The sequence below is a fragment of the Labeo rohita genome, chromosome 25, assembly GCF_022985175.1.
Source record: "Labeo rohita strain BAU-BD-2019 chromosome 25, IGBB_LRoh.1.0, whole genome shotgun sequence".
NCBI lineage: Eukaryota > Metazoa > Chordata > Actinopteri > Cypriniformes > Cyprinidae > Labeo > Labeo rohita.
The window spans coordinates 23,163,269-23,185,317 of NC_066893.1; the positions used below are offsets into that span (position 1 = coordinate 23,163,269).

At 33.1% G+C, this 22,049-nt stretch overlaps 1 protein-coding gene across 1 annotated transcript in view; it reads left to right on the forward strand.

Moving 5' to 3' along the window:
- The window catches only part of ptpn9a (protein tyrosine phosphatase non-receptor type 9a), a 26,698-nt gene extending 6,312 nt beyond the window's left edge, over positions 1 to 20,386 (forward strand). Inside the window, exons 2-13 of the mRNA XM_051100030.1 lie at positions 2,336 to 2,479; positions 7,056 to 7,145; positions 10,012 to 10,136; positions 10,484 to 10,589; positions 10,687 to 10,797; positions 11,055 to 11,371; positions 11,453 to 11,540; positions 12,983 to 13,052; positions 14,868 to 14,946; positions 15,451 to 15,601; positions 16,040 to 16,247; positions 18,706 to 20,386. Of these exons, the coding sequence (XP_050955987.1) occupies positions 2,336 to 2,479; positions 7,056 to 7,145; positions 10,012 to 10,136; positions 10,484 to 10,589; positions 10,687 to 10,797; positions 11,055 to 11,371; positions 11,453 to 11,540; positions 12,983 to 13,052; positions 14,868 to 14,946; positions 15,451 to 15,601; positions 16,040 to 16,247; positions 18,706 to 18,896 (1,680 nt within the window). The 3' untranslated portion in view covers positions 18,897 to 20,386. The remainder of the gene's footprint in view (positions 1 to 2,335; positions 2,480 to 7,055; positions 7,146 to 10,011; positions 10,137 to 10,483; positions 10,590 to 10,686; positions 10,798 to 11,054; positions 11,372 to 11,452; positions 11,541 to 12,982; positions 13,053 to 14,867; positions 14,947 to 15,450; positions 15,602 to 16,039; positions 16,248 to 18,705) is intronic.
- Positions 20,387 to 22,049: the final 1,663 nt, after the last annotated feature.

A 22,049-nucleotide genomic window follows, 5' to 3' on the forward strand; every position in this document is an offset into this window, starting at 1 on the left:
CTGTTATAATAAATATAAATATTGCCCAGCTGTATAAAAACTGCCCAAAATTATTATTATTATTAAAATAAATATATTTTATGTTTTGGGGCATTCATAAATCCTCCTAATCTTTTTTGTAAGATTTGTTTTTCAAAAATGTTTTATCTATTACTGCCCTGAAAGGCTACAACAAAAACAACAACAACAACAACAACAATAATAGTAATAATAACAATAATAATAATAATAATAATAATAATATCCATTCCCTTTTGGGGGAAAAATAATAATAAATAAATAAACAAATTAATGAATTCATAAAAATATATGTTTTAATATGTTTAAAAACTGAAGGACAAAATATCCTTCAAAAAATAAATGTCCTAAAGGCAAAAAATTAATTAATTTAAAAAATAATAATATGAGGTTTTTTATTGGTAGGGTTGAGTTTCAGGTACAATTTTTAATTTAATTAGTTTTTTAACATCAATGAATAGACAAAAGTGACTTTAGAAGTCATTATATTGTTTGTTTAATTTAAAAATGACTGAATATAAGCCAATAACGTGCCTACAATTATAAAATATTAATTTTATAATTAATGACTAAATTAGCATGTTAAATTGACAGCCCTATTTTTAGGGTCAATTTTATACCAATTTAAATTAAATTTATTTGAAAGCAGTTGAACTTTATACGGACGGAGACTCTTGTTTATAAATTGCTACTGAAAGGCTAAAAAAAAAAATAATAATAATAGTAAAATATTTTTTGTCGTATATATATTTTTTTTTATAGTAATATATTTTATATATTTTTTTAATATATTATTTTATTTTGCTGTGTTTGTAAATGCATCTTAATTTTTACATCTACTGCTCATAAAAAAAATATAATATATGTTTTATATAATATTACCATTAAAAAATCTATAATTTTTTTTTCACAAGATATTATATTTTTAGAATATATATTTATTTTTAACATATATATTTTTTTATATAAACATACTGTATTTTGTCTTTTCAGGGCAATAGTAGATATAAAATAGATCTTATTTATATATTTTAGATATTATTTTTTAAATTATTTTTAAGTATCTTTAATTAAATGTTTTTCTTTCTAATGCTGCCCATATAAAAATATAAAGTCATGTTTTATATAATAATAATTTTTAACTTTACGCAGTCCCGGTATAACAAATGATATACGAATGATACGTTTATTTATTTCATTTTTATATACACGTATGTTCAACAACACAAATGACTCATATAATATATATATATATAGAGAGAGAGAGAGAGAGAGAGAGAGAGAGAGTTCCCTCAATTGTCTTGAGGTGTAAAGCTGCAAGTCACTGAGAGGTTAAGGGAAGCACCTCAAATGTGTAGTGCATGCTGGGAAACCAATGAATATGCATGCTGTTCAGAGTTCATTGACAGACCATGAGCAAGAACTTTCTGGAGATGAAACTGCGAACTATGAAGCTGCACAGTTCATCGGGGGTGAATTCTGCAGAATTCAGGCTTGTCTGTCTGGATGTGTTGCTTATCTGTCCTTTTAAGGATATGGTGTTGTGCAAGTGGGTGGACTGGAACCTCCGGAGAGAGACCGAGCTTTTTTTTTTATTTGTTATTTTTTGTATTATATTTGGCTTTCAGGCCAAATGAACAAAGATGCTTTATTTGCACACATTTCTAAAGAATAGTTTCAGACGTCTATAGCTGATGGCAGTAATCCAGTATGTAGGGTAAATATCCTGTTGTATATGTAGTTCACAAGCAGCCTGATCTCCCTCGGCTTGACCAAAAAAAAAAAAGTTACGAAAGGTTTAACCAATAGGAGCGAAGTCATTGAAACCATGTGATGCATTTCCTGTGAGGCGAGTGGAGGCATAGTTTCCCAGAATGCATATGAAAATCAGTTCTGAGACAACCTAAGGTTGCTGTCATATGATTTGCATCAGTTTTCCTCTATAGAGATGCAGTTGATTTCATCGCTGTGCAAAAGCCTCTTGGTTCCCCATCTGGATCTTCTGTGCTTTCCAGATCCAAACATCATTTCGTTTTTTCCACATCTCCTGCCTCGCTCTCTTATGGTCTTGTTTGTATGTGAGTGTTTATAGTTGTCAGGAAATGACTGAGAACATAGTGTTTTGCCTGTAAATCTTTTGTAAATCTCGGACGTAAACCTACACGAAGCCACTAGCGCAGGTCTCTGCATCATGTACTTTGTGCTCGCCACAGCACAAAATGTAGTCTCGTTCAGTTGCTAGCAGCTGTTGAAAAAACAACTGACTAAAATGTACCATAGTAATGCCAAACTTAACATTTCACTCTTTCGTTCACAGGCCACTAAGCAGTTTCTGGAGGAGATCAACAAATGGACGTCTCAACATGGCGTCTCGCCATTGTCCTGGGACGTGGCCGTGAAGTTTCTGATGGCCCGCAAGTTTGATGTTCTGCGAGCAATTGAGCTGTTTCACAGTTACAGGGTGAGTGCGTGTCTGTGCGCCTTGATATCTTCTTTTAATTTTATGTTTATATTTTGAAGGCAGAATTGCTGAGGGAAAAAAACTTGATAGAAATATCCTTCCCTTCCTGGAATAGCAAAAAATAAATAAATAAATAAATAAAAAGATAAGATGTTGAGGACAGAAATATACTTAAGAAATACTAAGGGTAAAAAAAAAGTTAATAATAATAATAATAATAAAAGGTAACTTTAAATATTTACTGAGTGCTTTAGAAATTGCTCTAGAAAATCTGTTTTCACTTTCACTTTTTTTTTGCAAATTACTGTAAATGTTATGGAAATTCAGTTGTGGGAACCCATATTATAGTGGCTTTCCTGACATTTTATTTTTTATTATTTTATTTTATAAATGATATGTTCTTCTCTTTTCTTTTAATTTATTCATATTTTTAATCTGTGTGTCTTAAAAGCTTCTTTTATTTTTATGTTTCTATTTTGAGGACAGAATTGCTGAGCAAATAAAATATGCTTCCTTAAATTAATAAATAAATAAATGACATAATAAAATTAATTAAATAAAATATAAAAATAAATAAAATATATATTTTATTTAAAATATTGAGGACAGAAATATACTTAAAGAAATACCCAAAGGGTAAAAAAAAAAAAAATAATAATAATAGTAATAAGGTGTGTTGTTGGTTGATATATCAACCCTACAAATAACTTTAAATATTTTATTTTATTTTATTTACAAATTTTATTTTATTTTAAATAATTAATTTGTTTAATCTGTCTGCCTTAACAGCTTCTTTTATTTTTATATTTATTTTTTGAGGACAGAATTGCTGAGAAAAAAAAACTATAGAAATATGATTTCCCCTCCTGGACAAGCAAAATAAATAAATAATGTAATATAATAAATCAAATATATATTTTATTTAAAATATTGAGGACAGAAATATACTTAAAAAGGAGAAAATAATAATAATAATAATAATAATAATAATAATAATAATAATAATATAAGTTGTGTTTTTGGTTGAAATTTCAACCCTACGATTAACTTTAAATATTTACTAAATGCTTTAGAAATTTTTACTTTCACTTTTTTTTGCAAATGACTTTAAATGTTATGGAAATTCATTAGGCAGTTTTGGGAACCCATATTAATTATACTTTTATTTTATTTTATTTTATTTTATTTTATTTTATTTTCGTTTTTATTTCTTTGTATTTTTTTATCTGTCTGTCTTAACAACTTTTTTTATTTTTATATTTATATTTTGAGGACAGAATTGCTGAGAAAAAAAAAAAAAACTTGATAGAAATATACTTTCCCCTCCTGGAAGAGCAAAAAACAAATTATGTAATTAAAATAAATAAAATAAAATATAAAATAAATAAAATATATATTTTATTACAAATATTAAGAACAGAAATTTACTTAAAAAAATATGTAAAGGGTAAAATACTACTACTACTACTACTAACTAATAATAATTATAATAATTATAATAATATACAGTGTGTAATTGGTAGGGTTGAAATTTTAGGAGCAATTTTTAATTGATTGCTAAATATAAGCCTGTGACTTAGTAGTAAAATCTATTTAGCAGTGGCATTCATTTATTTTATAATTAATGACACTAAATTAGCATGTTAAATGATAGCCTTATTTTTAGGGTTAATTTTGTACCAATTATAATTCAATTTATTTAAAAGCAATTTATGTTTACAGAGACGGAGATTCTTCTTTATAAATTGCTACTGACCTTAAAATGAGCACGTTTTTCTTTAGAGGGAAAATAGATGTTAATTCCGAATTAAATTAGTCTCTAAATCTGGTTTGAGCAGGGACTACTGTTGTTTGTCTGTGTGTCTGGGTTGGACTGTAGTTAATTCACTCAGTAAAGATCTGCATGGCGTCTGAGAGGTTTTTTTAGGTCTACGTGCAGCAGATTTAAGCCTTTGTTCTCCAGGACTCTGTATTTTTGGGTTCACACGAGGACGTGATCAGAACATAAGCTGACTTCTGTGTTCACAGAAACAAGCGCTCCCACAGAAGTGTTCACAGAAACACACGCTCCTGCGTGCTGATATCAGTAATCCAGACACGAGGAGGGAAAATCAGCCCAGAAACACTTTCCCCAAATACAGACCCGACAGTAGAGCGATGCTGATTTATTCGCTCTCTCTTTAATATTTCACTATAGTTGACCCAAAAATGAAAATTCTGTCATTAATTGCTCACCCTCATGTCGTTCCAAACTTATAAGACCATTGTTCATCTTCGGGACGCAAATTAAAGGAGAACTCCACTTCCAGAACAACAATTTACAGATAATGTACTCACCCCCTTGTCATCCAAGATGTTCATGTCTTTCTGTCTTAAGTCGTAAAGAAATTATGGACTTCATTGGTGCCCCGATTTTCAACTTCTAAAAAGCAGTTTAAATGCAGCTTCAAAGGGCTCTAAATGATCCCAGCCGAGGAAGAAGGGTCTTATCCAGCCAAACGAACAGTCGTTTTTTTCGAAAAATAAAAATTTGTATACTTTTTAAGCACAAACGCTTGTGTAGCACAGGCTCTGGGATGCGCGTCCACGATGCTACGAATTAGTGATGGGTCATTCTTGAACAGTTCGTTCATTTTGAACGAATCTTTAATGTGACTCGGGAAGAACGAGTCGTCTCGGGGAGTGATTCGTTCAGTCGCGCATGCGGAACATCCCATTAGGTTCTGTACTGGAATTAGTTCACCTGTTTCGAGTCTTTGGGTTTTTCGAGTCGTTTGTTCCTCTTATGGGGCTGTGACGTGATGAATGAACGGCTCAAACCCGAAAACTTGTCAGATAAGAGGTGAGATGAGCTAATCATAGACTAAAGACCCAGGTAAACAATGAGTTAATCTTTCCTGTTTCTTATAGCATTATAGTTTTGTCTTGTTTGTAGTGTGATCAACGGTTGTGTAAGCAGTAGATGTGTTAGGCAAGTAACGTGACATTTTAATTATATTTTGCTAAATGAACAAAATGACTCACAAAGATTCGTGCATTTTGCTAAATGAGACTCAAAGATCGGAGTCATTAAAATGATCCGAACTTCCCATCACTACCACGAATCACATCTAAGTTCATCGTCTGGGTACTCTGGCTCAAAAAGGTAGAGAATGGCGGAAAACTCCATCTTGTCCGACATCGTTGTACCATTTTCTTTGTAAACAGCGTTTACAAACTTACTTGCACTTTCTTAGTCTTTGCGCGTTCGCTTTGTAAACACTGGGTCTGTAGTTCCGCGTGACCTTTCAACGTGATTCAATAGTACGTAGCGTCGTGAACGCGCATCCCAGAGCCTGTGCTACACAAGCTTTTGTGCTTAAAAAATATACAAATTTTAATTTTTCGTAAAAAAATGACAGATCGTTTCACTAGATAAGACCCTTCTTCCTCGGCTGGGATCATTTAGAGCCCTTTGAAGCTGCATTAAAACTACATTTTGGAAGTTCAAAATCGGGGCACCAATGAAGTCCATTATATGGAGAAAAATCCTGAAATGCTTTCCTCAAAAACCATTATTTCTTCACAACTGAAGATAGAAAGACATGAACATCTGAGAAATGTTAGGGTAATATTTAAACTATTTTTAATTTTTAATCTTAATGTCACTGAAAAGGGCATTTGGGGAAAAAAGAAAATTTCTATAGAAATTATACATTTATCTGTTATTGCTCAGCTCTAAATATTTACTAAATATTTGATAAAAATTGCTCTAGAAAACCCCCTTCACTTTCACAATGTATTGCAATGACTGTAAATGTTACGGATATTCATTAGACAGTTGTGGGATTTTATTTTATTTTATTTTCCATTTTATTTAATTTTATGTATTGATATATTAATTTATTTTATTATTTAATGTATAAATATTTTATTTATTTTTTAATTTATTGTGTATGAAACAAATTAACATTCGTGTTGTCAGTTGTTTTAAAAAAATTAACTTAAACACTTTTCTGAAATTAATCATGATTAATCCCAGCTAACATTGTTAAAATTTACTTTTATATTGCAATAATTTCACATTCAGTCCTCAAATTAGTGTAGAAACAACATTAAGACATGGTCATCCAAACCGATAAATTTTAGGGTAATTTTTAAGCTGAAAATATGGCTTGTATGATGTTAGTTTCAAAAAATCTTAATGTCACTAAAAAAGGCATTTGGGAAAAAAAAGGAAAATTTCTATAATAGTTATACATGTGTCTGTTATTGCTCAGCAGTAAATATTTACTAAATATTTGCTCTAGAAAATCTCTTTTCACTTTTACTACAAATGACTGTAAATGTTACAGAAATTCATTTTTTATTTTATAAATATTTAATTTTAATTAATTCTCTTATTTTATTATTGTGTGTGTATATGGAATAAATTCAAATTAGTGCTGTCAATCGATTAAAAAAAAAAAAAAAAAAAAATTAATAACACACTTTTTCTAAGCTAATGATCAATGGACTTTCCTGCAGGACAAAAAAAATGTTGTTCTCTGTGTGTTGCGGGTCATGGGGGTTGAATAATTTTGGTGATCTCTTACAGGAGACCCGTCTGAGGGAGGGAATCGTCAAACTGCAGCCTCACGAGGAGCCGTTACGTTCTGAACTGTTGAGTGGGAAGTTCACCGTGTTGGTAAGTTCATATCACATCAGGGCGGTTTCTTCAGAAGGGCTGTTTATGCTCTTTAAATCTTGGAAATGAGGTCACGGGTTCACAAATGGAAAGAAATGCTTCGCTAAGTTTCATTTCCACTCTGATAATTACAGCTGCAGAGTCACTGATGAGGTTTCACTTCAACTTTCAGCCTGGTTGTTATAAACAAGTCAACAGAGAATCTGCAAAATTCATTGTTTAAATATTTCCGCATATTTTGTCTTGCGCTGCTCTCCTTTTGGTCAAACGAGTGTACGTTTTGACATCTGATTGGCCGCTGCGAAGGCAGGACTCCTTTGGCTCATTCGATACTTGATTGATCGTCGTCATCTTCTTGTCTCCTCTCCTCCTCACATCCTGCCATCTGTATTTATAACCCGAAGAGATGCACACAAGTCCCGCGTATCTCATGAGTCATCAGATTATTGGAATATGTTATTGACATAAATATTTAATAAACGTTAAAGCTGTGTGCTTGCACATACGGAAATGGGTCAGCTGAAAGCAAATAAACCAGATTTAGTGTCTTATTGAATGGCAGAGATAAATATAATGTTTCTTTACTGATGGGACGTGTTGGAGTGAGTCATCGTTCACAGATCAGTGAGACACGCTCTGTTCTGCCCCCGTGTGTACACAATTAAAACTACACCTCTGCTAAACTAAAGGATGTTTGGAAAAGTATACTACCCAGTATATTTATTTTATTTTAATTCAGAATATGTACAAAATTGGAATAAAAATGTAGTATTACTGTATGTATTTGGAAGAGCATAGGTTTGTATATTTGCATAGTTATTTATTCTTTCATGTATTTCTTTATGTTGTAAAATTATTTTATTATTTCATTTTATTTTATTCATTGATTGGTTGATTTATTTATTAGTATATTTGTTAGTTTTATTATTTATTTTATTATTATTATTATTATTTTTGTTTTAATTCTAAGTGTGCACAAAATTGGATTAAACATTTTAAACCACCATTTTTTTTGTTTGTTTGAAAGGGCATATTACTATATGTTTGGGTATTCATTCATTTATTTATTTAGTCATTTAGTCTTTATTTTAATTGAGAATATGCACAATGATGGATTAAAAATGTACTATTACTGTATGTATTTTTTGAAGAGCATGCTACTGTATGTTTGCATAGTTATTTATTTATTAATTTATTCATGTATTCCTTTTATGTTGTAAATTCATTTATTTATTATTATTATTATTTTTTTATTATTTTATTTTAATTTATTATATTTAATGATTGGTTGATTTATTTATTGATATTGTTTTATTTATTCATATAATTATTTATTTTATTTCTAAATATGTACTGTAAATACTGTATGTTTGTATAGTTATGTATTTATTCTTTCATTTGTGTTATTTTCATTTATTTTTATTGTATTATTTAATTTTAATTTATTTATTTAGTGGTTTAAGTTTGGTTTATTTAGTAATATAGGCGTTCGTTTTATTTATTTTATCATTATTATATATATATTTTTAGTTTAATTTAAAATGTGAAAAAAATTGGTTTCAAAATTTTTCATTCACCAGTCATTTATTCATTCTATTTTTTTATTTATTATTGTTTTGTATTTTATTATTTATTTTAGCATTTTTATGTCTTTATTTTAATTCAGAATATGCACAAAGTTGGATAAAAAATTAATATTACTTTATATATTTGGAAGATCATATGTAAATTTGAAAATGTATATTTTCAAATTTATCTATTAATTAATTAAACCATTTATTTATTCATTCATTCATTCATTTATTCATATTAATATTCATATATTTATTATTATTATTATTATTATTATTATTATTTTTTGTTGTATTATTTTATTTTAATTTATTTTATTTTATTTATTGATTGGTTGATTTCTTTATTTGTTAGCCTTATTATTTATTTTATCATTATTCTATTTTTATTTTTTGTGAATTCTAAATATTCACAAAATTTTATTAAATATTTTAAACCACTATATAAAGAGCTTATTACTGTATGTTTGGATATTTATTTATTTAATAATTTAGTCATAGTTCATTTTTTTAGTTTATTGTTTTGTATTTTATCATTTGTTATTATTTTTATGAATTAATTTAAATTCAGAATATGCAGAATAAGTTGGATTAAAATATATAATGGATTATAATACATAATTTTTTTAAAATTAAATATGTAATATAAGAGAATACTGCTGTATGTTTGGATAGTTATTTTATTTAATTAATTTTTTTTCGTGTTGTATATTCATTTATTTTTATTTAATTATTTAGTATTATTTATTTAATTATTTATTGAGTCATTGGTTAATTTATTGTATTGATATATTCATTAGTTTTATTTATTTTATCATTATTATATTTTTTTTTATTTAATTTAAAATGTGCAAAAAATTGGATTAAGTTTTAAACCACCATATTTATTTAAGTATATTACTGTATGTTTGGATATTTATATATTTAATTTTTTTAATTTATTATTGTTTTGTATGTTATTGTTTAAATGTTTTAAATTCAGAATTTAAGTTGGATTAAATGTAAAAATACTGCATTTATTTAAAAGAGCATACCTTTTTATATTCATGTATGCAGTCATTTATTCATTCATTCATGCATTGATTTTATTATTTTTAATTTATATTTTAAAAGTTGGATTAAAACTATTGTATTTATTTCTGAATTACTTCTAATTCCAAATTCTAAATTCATTAATTAAACATGCAGCCAAGTGAGGTTGTGTAACAGCAATTTTGTTTGTTAAAGCATTTATCATTGCATATTGCATCCTGTTTCACCATTTTTTTTTTTTTTTTTTTTTTTTCCGGTATCAGGGTGTTCGGGATCCATCTGGCGCATCCATCGCCCTCTATACAGCTAAACTGCACCATCCCAGCAAAACGGGAAACCATGTGGTTCTTCAAGCCTTGTTCTATCTACTGGACCGAGCTGTGGAGAGGTAACCAGGGGTTATCTCTATTTTTTTTTTTACTTTATAAATCATGGCCAACAACTGTTTTCAACACTGATATAAGAAATGTTTCTTGAGCAAGTCAGCATATTAGAATGATTTCTGAAAGATCATGTGACACTGAAGACTGGAGTAATGATGCTGAAAATTCAGCATTGCATCACAGAAATAAAATTCACTTTAAAATACATTCAAATTGAAAACGATATTTTAAATTGTAATAATATTTCACAATATTACTGTGTTCAAACACTTTTGACCATTGTGTGAAAACATCAGAAAATCACTTATTATCATGAGTTGCAAAGTTATAAATCTCTCCTTCTTTCTTGTAGTTTTGAGACTCAGAGAAATGGATTGGTCTTCATTTATGACATGGCTGGATCCAACTACACTAACTTTGAACTGGACCTCAGCAAAAAAATCCTCAATTTGCTCAAGGTTATTTTCTGTGTTTTATCCGTCTGTGGTTTTTGTGTTTCTGATGGTTTTTGATGAGTTTTGATGTCAGAATAATCAGTTTTCCAACCTTTTGCAGGGTGCATTTCCAGCACGGCTGAAGAAGGTGCTTATCGTTGGAGCTCCTGTGTGGTTCAGGGTCCCGTATAACCTTCTGAGTCTGTTGCTGAAGGAGAAGCTCAGAGAACGGGTTAGTTCATACACATTTATACAACAGTAGCTGATTTAAATCAGAACCAGTGGAGGCTGGCAAGATAGACCGTCTTGGTCATCAAGGTTAGAGCTGGTAACACCTTGGTTAAGCTGCTACGGACTGGTTGACCAACCTGACCACCTTAAGCTGACATGGCTGTCTCTGGTCTATATGCTTAACCCGCATTTCACGTCTTTTGTGGCATTTTATGAGCTCATTGTAAGTTTCAATATTTCTAAACAATCTGTTCTCAGGTTCAAATGGTGAAGATGGCTGACCTGCGTCAGCATCTGCCCAGAGATTGTTTACCTGAGCACCTTGGTGGCTGTTTGCCTCTGGACGTGCACAGCTGGAACCTGCAGCTGCTGTCCGAGCAGAACGGACGCGTGGATCCCGTGGATGAGCTGGTTGGGATTCCCCTGGAGAACACGTCTATACACGTCCCGGGACCTGAGGCCATGGGTCTGGCCGAGCTCATGGCCCACCTGAACCGGGCCCAGCGCAGTGGGATCTACCTGGAGTATGAGGAGCTTCGCAGAGAGCAGCCACCTGGAACCTTTACCTGTGCACTGTAAGTGTGGACTTTACCGTCTATAATAATGTGTGGTATTGTAGAGTGAAACATTTTCACGTTGTTATTGAACTTCTGCAGGGCTGCTCACAACCAGGAGAGGAACCGCTATGGCGACGTGCTGTGTCTCGATCAGACTCGTGTGCGACTCAAAGCAAGGAGAAACGAGGTTTGTGCTTCTAATGTTGTTCAGTTTAGAGCCTCTTTAGACTGATTCATGCTAAAAAAGTTTAATGTTTTTGAAAGATGCTCAACGAGGCTGCATTTATTTGATTAAAAAGTACAGTAAAAATGGTAATAACATGATATATTATTGCAATTTAAAAGAACTGGGGGTTTTTTGTGATATAGTGTAAAATGTCATTTATTCTTGTGATGCAAAGCTGAATTTTTAGCATCATTACTCCAGTCTTCAGTGTCACATGATCCTTCAGAAATCATTCTAATATGCTGTTTTGATGCTTGAGAAATATTCTTTTTCAAACTTCTTTGATGAACAGAAAGTTCAAAAGAGTAGCATTTATTTGAAACTGAAATCTGTTGTAACATCGTAAAAATAATTGTCACTTTAGATCAATTTAATGCATCCTTGCTGAATGATAATATTAAAGGAGAAGTCCACTTCCAAAACAAAGATTCACATATAATGTACTCACCCCCCTTGTCACCCAAGATGTTCATGTCTTTCTTTCTTCGGTCATAAAGAAATAGTTTTTTCCCATATAATGGACTGATATGGTCCCCCGATTTTGAACTTCCAAAATGCAGTTTAAATGCAGCTTCAAACGATCCAAAATGTGGTTGTAAACGATCCCAGCCAAGGAAGAACGGTCTTATCTAGCGAGACGATCAGTTATTTTCATAAAAAAAAAAAAAACAATTTAAATACTTTTAATCTCAAATGCTTTGCCTTTCTCTCCCTGAACTCTGTGTATTCTGACTCAAGACAGTTAGGGTATGACGAAAAACTATATTTTTTTATACGCGTTTTCTCCCTCAACTTCAAAAATCATTTCAAAATCATCCTACATCGCTGCAGAAGTACCGACCCAGTCTTTGCAAAGTGAACATGCAAAGAAGATCAAACACTTTTAACAAAAAAGGTAAAACAGCAATGTAGGATGATTTTGAAGTTGAGGGAGAACATGAGATGGGAGTTTTTCGACATACCCTAACTGTCATGAACCAGAAAAAAACAGTCCAGGCAGAGTAAGACAAGACGAGCGTTTGACATTAAAAAGTATATAAATTGTATTCTTTTTATTAAAATGCCCAATCTTTACGCTAGATAAGACCCTATTTCCTCGTCTGGGATCGTTTACAACCGCATTTGGGATCATTTGAAGCCACATTTAAACAGTATTTTGTAAGTTCAAAATCGGGGCACCATATCAGTCCATTATATGGAGAAAAATGCTGGAAATGTTTTCTTCAAAAAACATAATTTCTTTACGAATGAAGAAAAAAAGACAAGAACATCTTGGATGACAAGGGGGTGAGTACATTATTTGTAAATTGATCTGGAAGTGGACTTCTCCTTTAATTTCATAAAAAAAAAAAAAAAATGTACTGACCCAAAACTTGGACACTGATTTTGTTTTCTTTCCACAGAGATCAGACTACATAAATGCCAGCTTCATGGATGGATACAAACAGAAAAATGCATATATTGGGACTCAGGGTAAAAATAATCACGCTATTTGTATAACCCATCATATTTACTAGGGCTGGGTTTTGACACAGATTTCACGATTTGATTCTGATTCACAAGCTTTGGAATTCGATCCGATTTGATTCGGTAGACTATTTTGGATATATATCAGGTACAGTACATGCCAAATTCTCTCAGGAAAAAAAAAAATCTCAACTAATGTTGTAAAATATACATGAGTCAGTTGGTACTACATTACTAAAGTATTGGAGGTTAAAATTAACTGATTTGTAGGCAAACACTTAAATCACACTCAATTGTTTTTTTATAATAATAAAGATACAATTACATAAATATAGCTGCAAGCAGCAATTACTGAGGTTCAAGCACTTTAAGGCATTTAAGCACATATGAGGAAAGACATTATGTAGCAAGCCTTTTTTTTTTTTTTTTTGTCAAATCCAGGTAATTTACCATAGAAATATTGTGGGTTTTTTTTTAACATTTATGACTGCTATATCGCCAGCTGTGGTCTGATCTCCTTAAAACTTTGTGTGCTTGTTTAGAATCACTTGTTGCATATGCTCACCAGGTTTCATGACGTTTTAAGAGTTCGTTTAAGCTTTGTAGGATTTTGGGTAAATTTGGACAGGCCCCTTGTAAATGACCCCGTTATAGCTTCCCAAAGGGTAAATTTCAGCATTTTTTTTTTGATAATTATTGACCTAGAGAGTCCAGAGAATTGTATTGTGGTGGGTTTTTTTATCAGTGGCACTTTGGTCCAAGATCATGCACAGTGATTTTCATGTTGATAGGACTAATGGTTACATAGGTATACATTTTTTTTTTTTTCCTCTTATAGCACTACCAAGTGGCCAATTTTAACAATTTTTGTCCTGTAACCTTAGATTGAGCTCTTACATAAGTGTTCTGAGTTTGGTGAAGATATCTCATTCTGTTCAGAAGTTATAGGTATTTTACTAAAAGTGGCCCCGTCCCTTTAGAACGTTTTGGTGGCGATTGTAAGTACTACCATCCCTGCAAGTTTCAAGTCTCTACAACTTATGGTTTGGTCTAGGTGCTTGAACCCCTAATTATATTTCTAGAATTCGTTTTTTAAAATATAAACATTTAAATGGTGTTGTGATTAAAATCTTGATCTTGATTTATTCAAACATAAATTAAACATTAAAAAATATAATGAGTATGTTGTATGGTGCATATATTTAGCAAAATGCTCCTCTCTAGAGTTAATTTTTCTTGCTGACTAACAAGTTTATGCTCACAGAATATGTTTTTTTTCTGAGATAAATGTAACGCGCCATTGTTTACAAGCTGTTATTGACATCTTTGTGTGGTTGAAACATTGATTGAACGATTACATGAGACAGGAAAATAATTTCGGTAAGTTGTACTCTTGCTTTTAACATACCTTCGGGCATCCATTCATGTTAATTTTGTGCTAAAACTCAGACAATCAGTTCACATGCGCTTTGTGTTGACACCTGAGGAGCTACAGTGATCTGTCACACCATATTAAGCAGTGCCAAAACAGCATTTGTTGTTTGAGTATTCTAATAAAATGGACAGAATTTGAAACCTTTATATAAAAAGTAACAAAGTACAAAGCTTATTATGATTTATTGGATGGGAGACATTACAATTTTTCGTTCGTAAACTGAAAACAGGCAAGACTAACTGATTCTTGGGATTTGGGAATCAATATTGTTTTGTAAACATGAGAATCAATTAAAATCAAGAAATCTGTATTTTTCAACCCAGCCCAAATATTTAGGGTTATGATTCTTAACCTCCACTGGAACTGATGCATCTGTTTCTTAACAGGTCCATTGGAGAAAACCTACGGAGATTTCTGGAGAATGGTTTGGGAGCAAAGTGTGCTTGTCATCGTCATGACAACAAGGTGAGACGTCACAGAGTCTAGCTAACTAAAATAGTGGAAATGATGTGTAGTCTTCCAAACCAGAAGTTTTACTATCACTAGAAATTCCAGTCCAAATTGCCACTTACTCAGGCCAAAATCCACCCACCTAGAAAGGAAGATATAAAGTGGCCAACCACTATTCGGGCGTCTTACATGATGTTTCACATAAATCACATTTAACCAGAAAGCAGAATATATTGTGCTTGTGCTTGCTACTAAATGTTTGACTGAATTGTCCTCAGAAGTTCTCGTTGTAGCAGTCTGAAAACATAAATGCAACTTTGTTTCCCATTGGGCTGATAAAATTAAGTCTGACTCCTAGAAATATGTAGAAGTCAGCCAATCAGATCTGAGCCACTTCTACAGGTATTCTGTAGAACTGATCTGTTCTGAGATCAGATTAGAGCTGTGCCATATGGACGCTGTCACAGTAGATTACGAAGACCGCTGCTTGGAGATCTGTGTGTGAATGTGTGTGTGCAGGACGGACGAGGGGGGCCGGAGGAAGTGTGGACAGTACTGGCCTAAGGAGGAGGGCGGTCAGGAGGTGTACGGGCACATCGCTGTGGTCAATCACAGAGTGGACAAACATGCACATTACAACCAAACCACACTTGAGCTGCACAACACTGAGGTACCATACACTAGTTTTTATCATGTTTTCAATGAACAACCAGTCGGTAATTTTGATTTCAAATATAATGATTTCAGTATTTGTCAGCATTTTGATAGTATTTGAGCTCTGTCTTGATGTATTTTCTCTGAAATGTCTTAAAAGCACTTTGAATTTGTGTCTTTTGGACTGATGGCTCATTATATTAATTTGTGAATTGGTCACACTGTTTTATTTTTGAATCAGCCAACAAAGATATGCGATAAAAAGATGTGTTGTCTTTGTTTCTATACACAGCCTTTTTATGTCATCACATTCGATTTAGACTGCCAACTCCGAATGAAAATATAGCTTTCCTTGCTGTGGCACTGTAGATTGCCGTTCTGTTTATTTGAAGAATGGTAAAATAGAACATTGTCTGAACTCTTTTTTTTTTTTATTGTTGGTGTTTTTTTCCAGACGTTTGAACAGAGACAGGTGACTCATTTTCAGTTCCTCAGCTGGCCTGATTACGGGGTCCCGTCCTCCGCGCTGTCTCTGATTGACTTCCTGGGTGCCGTGAAGCAACAGCAGCAGTGGGCGGTCCAGGCTTTCGGCTCACAGTGGAGGGGTCATCCGCTCGGCCCGCCCATGGTGGTCCACTGCAGCGCTGGAATCGGCCGGACCGGTCAGTAATTAAATGCATCACATAAACAAATGTACATACGAATGAGACACTTTAAAGGTCCAGCCAAAAAGAACAATTCTGTCATCATTTGCTAAACCTGTATGCCTTACTTTCTTCTGTGGAGCGTGAAAGATATTTTGAAGAATGCTGGTAACCCAACAGTTACCAAAATATAGTAAGTCAATGGGAACCAACATTATTTGGTTACCAACATTCTTCAAAATATCTTCTTTCATGTTCCACAGAAGAAAGTCAGTCGTACAAGTTTAGTAAATGAGCATGGAAAGAGATATCTTGAAGAAAGTTGGGATATTAGGGACCAAACAGTTTTGGTTCCCAATAAGTTGCATTGTATGGACAAAAACACAATGGAAATCAATGTGAACTGAAACCATTTAGTTATCAGCAGTCTTCTTTTTTGTTCTACAGAAAAAAGAAAGTCATAGAAATGTAGTAAATGAACATAAAAGAAGATCATTTGAAGAATGTTGGGAAGTTGGCAATCAAACAGTTTTGGTTCCCACTGACTTCCATTTTATGGACAAAAAAGACAATGGAAGTCAATAGGAAACGAAACTATTTAATTATCAACTGTTTTCAAAATAACTTCTTTCATGTTCTACATAAGGAAGAGAGTCATACAGGTGCAGTAGATGAACAGAAAAGAAGATATTTTGAAGAATGTTGGGATATTGACAACCAAACAGTTTTGGTTCCCATTGACTTTCATTGTTTGGACAAAAAAAGACAATGGATGTCAAAGGGAATGGAAACTATTTAGTTACCAACATTCTCCAAAATATGTTCTTTCATGTTCCACAGAAGGAAGACAGTCATACAGGTGTATTAAATTAACATAAAAGAAGATATTTTGAAGAATGTTGGGATATTGGCAACCAAACCATTTTGGTTCCCATTGACTTTCATTGTGTGGACAAAAACAGTGTAAATTAATGGGAACAGATTCTATTTGGAACATGAAGGAAGACATTTTGGAGAAAGTCAGCCATACAGGTTTAGTAAATGAACTTAAAGGAGAACTCCAGTTCCAGAACAACCATTTTCAAATAATGTACTCACCCCCTTGTCATCTTTCTTTAGTCATAAAGAAATTGTTTTTTGAAGAAAACATTTCAGCATTTTTCTCCATATAATGGACTGATATGGTGTCCCGATTTTAAACTTCCAAAATGCAGTTTAAATACGGCTTCAAATGATCCCAAATGCGGTTGTAAACTATCCCAGCTGAGGAAGAAGGGTCTTATCTACGATTGGTTATTTACATTTAAAAAAAAAAATACAATTGAAATACTTTTTATTCTCAAGCGCTCGTGTTGCCTTGTAGTCCTTGAACTCTGTGTATTCTAGCTCAAGACAGTTAGGGTATGTCGAAAAACTCTGACCATATTTTCTCCCTCAACTTCAAAAATCATTTCAAAATTATCCTACATCACTGCCGAAGTACCAACCCAGTCTTTGCAAAGTGAACATGCAAAGAAGATCTAACACCCTTAACAAAAAAGCTAAAACAGTGATATAGGGTGATTTTGAAGTTGAGGGAGAAGATAAGTTGGGAGTTTTTGATATACCCTAATTGTCCTGAACAGGAACAAAAACAGTCCAGGCAGAGTAAGATAAGCCAAGCGTTAGGCATTAAAAAGTATATAAATTGTATTCTTTTTATTAAAATAACCATCTGTTTCGCTAGATAAGACCCTTCTTCCTCGACTGGTACTGCCATTAACTACCAATGTATGGACAAAAACACAATGGACGTCAGTGGGAATTGAAACTATTTAGTCATCAACAATCTTCAAAATATCTTCTTCCTTATGTAGAACATGAAAGAAAGTCATACAGGTGTAGTAAATGAACATTAACCAAGATATTTTGAAGAATGTTGTGATATTGGCAACCAAACCGTTTTGGTTCCCTTTGACTTCCATTGTATGGACAAAAAAAGACAAGCCTTCAAAATAACTTCTTTCATGTTCTACAGAGGGAAGGAAGTCATAAAGATGTAGTAAATAAACATAAAAGAAGATATTTTGGAGAATGCTGGTAACTAAATAGTTTTGGTTCCCATTTACTTCCATTGTATGGACAAAAATACTATGCAGATCAATGCGAACCAAAACTATTCAGTTATCAACATTCCCCAAAATATCCTCATTCATGTTCCACGGAAGAAAGAAAGTCAAACAAGTTTGGTAAATGAACATTATTTTGAAGAATGTTGGGATATTGTTAACTTAATAGTTTTCCTTCCCATTGACTTCCATTGCATGGACAAAAAAGACAATGGAAGTCAATGGGAACTGATTTTGGTCTTTGAAATATCTTCCCTCATGTTCAACAAAAGAAAGTCATACAGGTTTAAAACAATGATCACACAATTTTCATTCTTGAGTAGCCTGTCCCTTTAATGGCTTATCAGATTGACTTCCTCTCTCCGCAGGTACTTTTTGTGCGCTGGATATCTGTCTGTCCCAGCTGCAGGACGTCGGGACTCTTAACGTTTGCCAGACGGTTCGACGGATGAGAGCGCAGCGTGCCTTCAGCATTCAAACACCCGAGCAGTACTATTTCTGCCACACCGCCATCCTCGAGCACGCCCAGAGACAGGGCCTGCTTTCAGCCAATCAGTGAGCAGCAGGGCCCACTCGTAGCCAATCAGAGACCAGAAAGGTCTAATCTCAACCAATCAGTAAGAGGCAATGCCTGCTGTTATCCAATCATAAGACAAGGGTCGTTCTTGATCAATCGGCGACTCTCAGACAGGATAATTCCCAGTCAAAATCACTGGGTTTTTGATTAACCTGTCATTATTAAAAGACGGGCAGCATAAATAGTAACCACAAAATGACTCCATATGAAATGTTCAGTGATCCAGCTGTAGTGTAGTGTAATGTCGTGCTGCATTTTGTGCTGAAATTTGTCCAAATTCATACTGTGTTTTAAATCAAAGCTCAGAAGTGATTCAGAATAATACTGAACATAAAATTTCAAAAATTTAGTTTTTTTTTATTACATAACATCTCCGACCAACAGTCCGTCCTCATGTTTATAAAGGGTTAATTTGCCCAAAATGCAATGTCTGTCTTTATTTACTCACTCTCGTGTCGTTTCAAATCTACTTGCTTAATAGCCGAATGTCATTCTGCATCTTTTGTGTTTCACAAAAGAAAGGAAGCCGTACAGGTTTGAAATGACACGACGGTGAGTTTTTTTTTTTTCTTCTTTTCATGAGTTTTCATGTCCGACCCATGGGATGCAGTCATTGCACACTAGAGATTTTTATGTATTTGCTGGAATTGAATGCAGATTTCTTGTCTAAATTCTGTCTGTATTCTGTATCAGGAATGTCTGTGTAGTTTATAGGCCGTTTTTTCCAATTGCATCTGAAGATGATGGTTCAGACAGCCAGGATGAGGAAAAGTCTTCTCCACATCGACTGGGTGGATCGGTAAACCTCTATAACGCAACAATTACTCAACTAATATAGTCTTTATTTAGTGTGGTGTAAATGTGAGATGGCTACATTGAGACATTTACACTTTTGTCTGTTAATATTGTACTAATAACCTGTTAAACGCTCCTGTAAAGTGCATTTAGAATGGCTTTTTATTTTGTTGTGGGTTGAAAGAGTCTTTGCTACTGAATTCATATTGAATTTCCTTGTAGTGAAGCATCTGTACACACTCCCAATGATTCCAGGATCTGCAGGCCTGCCTTAAGGGCACACAATGTGACCAATTGTATTTTTCTATTATACCCACGCTTTACGTCTTTACTTATTACTCCCAAATATATATATACGTAAATTATATTTTCTTTTATATCCAGTTTTATCTTTTCTTTCTTCTCGTTTCTTATGTCAATGGAAAAACTAACCTGTAATGTCAAGGCTTGCGGTTCTGTTAGTGATTTAAAGTGCTTTGCTCTGCAGTTAAAGAGCCTTATTCCTCATGTACGTTTGGATTGAGTGAAATGTTTATGTGAAAAGACTGTACAGGTTTCGGCTCTCTCTGTGTCCATCTTGATCTCAAAACCGTGCTGTTCAAACTGCAATATCATTTGAGCAAAACCAAATCAAAACCATGTGTTTTAAAGTTTATTAAATGGAAAAACTATATTGACTGAGTGTTTTAATTCAACCTTTTATAACTACTTTAAATGTCCTATAGTGATTTCTAACAAGGTGTATGTTAAAAACTACGTTTTCTTAGGGGTAGAACACAAGTTCTTGATGTCTGATGTTTTTTTTTCACCCACAGTATCAGTTTTTTAATGCTAATATTAAGTTAATGCTTAATTATTCACCTTCTTCCTCTCTTTTATGGGTCTGGCTTCCAATCTCATTCGCATCCAGCTATTTTTAGCTGTGCAAAACAGCTCGTTTTGCTGCTTGATATAGCAAATTGGTATGACTTACCATGTTATTTTAATCTATTATCTTAATTATGAACAAATTGTTTTTTAGTGCAAACAGTTTTACCATTTACTGCACATTGTTATTCTTCTCGTTATGTCGTTATAGCAGATAATAAACCGGAAATCTCACCCATAGGCTTATTTCCACATTGAAGAAAAAGCTGGATTTCTAGTATAATATAATTTTGGTGAGGAAGTATGTAAAACAACAACAAAAGTTACTTTTATGTCGAATACGACACATAAAAAGATAGATATCGTAATCTTTAGCCCTGGAATGTAACCCTGCCAAAAAATGTGTATTTTGTTTCCTGGAACATGATTTTTACCGGGGACCCCCCTCGAAACATGATTAGTAGAATTGGGTGGGTTTTGTTGTGAAAACCTGGCAACCCTGGTGTTAACGTGAGTGTTACATCTCTGTCAGTGGCATATAATCAATTTCAAAGGCCGTTCTTTAAAGGGTTGCCAGGTTTTCATAAATCTAGCCCCAAAGTAGTATAGTTGCATTTTGAGGGGGATCCCCCGGTAAAAAAAACCCTGTTTCGGGGGTAAAATCAAAAAAAAAAAAAAAGCATTCCAGGGACTAAATATTACGTTATTGGAGTTGCTTCAACCGGCTGACATGGAAAAACAATTTCAATTTTGAAAAATTGTTTTTATGCTTGCATCAGGTGGTTTTTCAGGCAATTCGAAAAAGGAATATTCCGCAAAACTGCAATAGAAGCGACTTTTTCGGCATTTACAGCTCACCTGGTGTATATAAGTCACATGGTCATTCTTTAATGTACAATAACCTCAAAAAACACCTCATATGTGGCCGTGCTTATTTAGCCAGCCAGAAAGGTTCTTTACCTGTCAATCATTTTGAGGGTTCTTTCTTCTAAATCAGTAATAACTGGTGGAATTTAGCGAAGAGTTAACTAGTGTTGCCAAGGTTTTCCAGCAGAATTGGGCTACTTCAACACTTTTGGCAGGTTGTTTTTCATGTCCACAGATTAAAGCAATCACAATAAGGTAATATTTAGCCACTGGAATGCTACATTTACCAGGGGAACCCCGCCAAAAAAACTTGTATTTTACCCCCTGGAACGTGTGGGACGTTCACTGGGGGACCCCCCTCAAAACAAGATTGGGCAACTTTTAAGCTAGTTTTGAGTAGCAATTAGGGGCAGGATTTGTTATGAAAACCTGGCAACCCTGGCGTTCACATAAGTGTCACATCTCTGTAAGTGGCATATAGTCAAAATTCAAAGACCGTTCTTTACAGGGTTGCCAGATTTTCATAAAACTAGCACCAAAGTAGGTCAGTTCCATTTTGAGGGGGGTCCTCTGGTAAAAAAAAAAAAAAAAAATCATGTTTCATGG